At 69.0% G+C, this 1,727-nt stretch overlaps 1 protein-coding gene across 1 annotated transcript; it reads right to left on the reverse strand.

Annotated features, from left to right (window-relative positions):
* Window positions 1-38: 38 nt before the first annotated feature.
* On the reverse strand, window positions 39-742 carry MNEG_14407 (hypothetical protein; the record flags this gene model as incomplete). The annotated part of the gene is made up of 2 exons (XM_014037120.1): window positions 39-328; window positions 434-742. Coding segments are annotated over 2 exons (599 nt in total), but the record flags the coding sequence as incomplete, so codon positions are not given.
* Between the last annotated feature and the right edge of the window lie 985 nt (window positions 743-1,727).

Genomic DNA, 1,727 nt, shown 5'->3' on the forward strand with positions numbered 1-1,727 from the left:
GTCAGCGCGAAAGCGCGCGCAGCATGGCGCCCGTGCACTGCAGCTTCTCGCCCGGGCCCAGAGTCAGGTACGCCTCATACGCATCGCTGCTCCAGTCCCCAGTCGCCTTGATGAGGAGCGTGGGCACCTTGTGCTCAAACGCCCAGGTGGCGCCACCGCGCCGAAGGCTGTGAGTGGAGTAGCTGGCCGGGTCCAAACCGACCGCCGCCACCAGGTGCTTGATGCCCGCGGCCAGAGCGTCAAACGACAAAGAACGCAGGGCCCCGGCGTCGTCGAAATAGCTGAACGCAGGGGCGTCGGCCGGGGCCGGGACCGCGCCCACGAACCCCTGCCAGAGGCGCACCGGGTCCAGGGGCGCGCCGGGGCGCGCGTCCCCTTGGATCTAAACATCGTGCACGCGACTCTGGTATTGCAGTGTTTTGGAGTAATGCACGCGCAGGCGCAGCGCGTACTTAGCCCCGTCAATCGTGATGTCTGCGCGCGTCAGGTGCTTTTCCTGCCCGAACAGGGACAGCGCGCCCGGCACCAGATTGGAGCGGCGCAGCATGCCCAGCACCCCAACGACGCAGCACACAAACAGCGCGTGCCAGCGGCTGCCCCCGGGGAGCACCGCGGCCATGCGCAAGAGGAGCGGGGGCCGGATAGGCAGCTTCCGGCCCGCGCCCTCGCCCTTCAGGCGACGCAGCCCCGCCAGCTGCCGGCGCAGGTGTATGAACCCCGCCCAATCCAAAGAGACGCCCATGCCGCTGTAAAAGTGCTTAAGGCCCTTCAGATAATTGTGGGCGCTACCCGCCGCGCAGCTGCGCGCGAGAAACGCCAGGTAAGCCGAGAGGACCCACTCGGGGGGCGACCGCCCGTGCTCCTCCAGCCCAAACACGAGCAGCCAGCGCCACCACCACTGCACGTGGAGCAGGTATTGGGCCCCAGTGCTGGGCGCCAGCGCCGCCGCCTCGAGCCGCGCCGCCTCAACCAGCAGGGTGGCCACCGCTGCCGACAAGGGGGCGCCTGGCCGGGGTAGGGGTTTGCAACCAGGTGAGAACAGGGGGCGGGGAGCGCGGGCACTGCTGGCCCGCCCACGCGCGCAGCAGCTCGCCAAACCGCGACCACTGCTCGCGCGAGAGGGCGTCGGCCAGGCCGTTGTCAACGCCCAAAACGTGCTCGCTTTCCAGCCGAAAGTCAAACTGGACCGAGAGGGCGAATATGTATTTGAGGTAAACCAGGGCGGCGTCAAAGCACACGTCCCCTTTGACAGTGCCTTTGGTAAGCCACGCGTGCACGTTGCCGTTGTCCACAAGGACGCGGCAACGGCGCCCCCCCAAGGAGGCCGGGAACAGGTGCGCGGCCACCACCACCGCGTACAACTCCCAAAGCTGTATGGGATCCCCGTCGCCGGGGGCGGGCGGCAGCGCGGGCGCCGCGCCCGCCACCGGCTCCGGCTCCGGGCGTGCGCTCATGTAACGCAGCTCGTCGGCGCTAAAGGCGCAGAACCCCCCATCGATGAAAATGCCCACGGCCGGGTACTCCGAGTCCCAAATGCCGCGCGCGTCAGTCTGAAACACCAGCTCTGGCGCCGCCGCCCGCCCCAGCAGGCGGCGGCGGCCATTGAACAGAGTCAGAGCCGCGTCCCACCACTCCAGGTCGGCGCGCGCCGCAGCCGTGATCTGGACATGGTGGTGCGGGCCCGCCGCGCCGCGCGCGCAGGCCCGCAAGTTGTTGATGACAAGAGG

This window comes from Monoraphidium neglectum (assembly GCF_000611645.1).
Source record: "Monoraphidium neglectum strain SAG 48.87 unplaced genomic scaffold scaffold04464, whole genome shotgun sequence".
NCBI lineage: Eukaryota > Viridiplantae > Chlorophyta > Chlorophyceae > Sphaeropleales > Selenastraceae > Monoraphidium > Monoraphidium neglectum.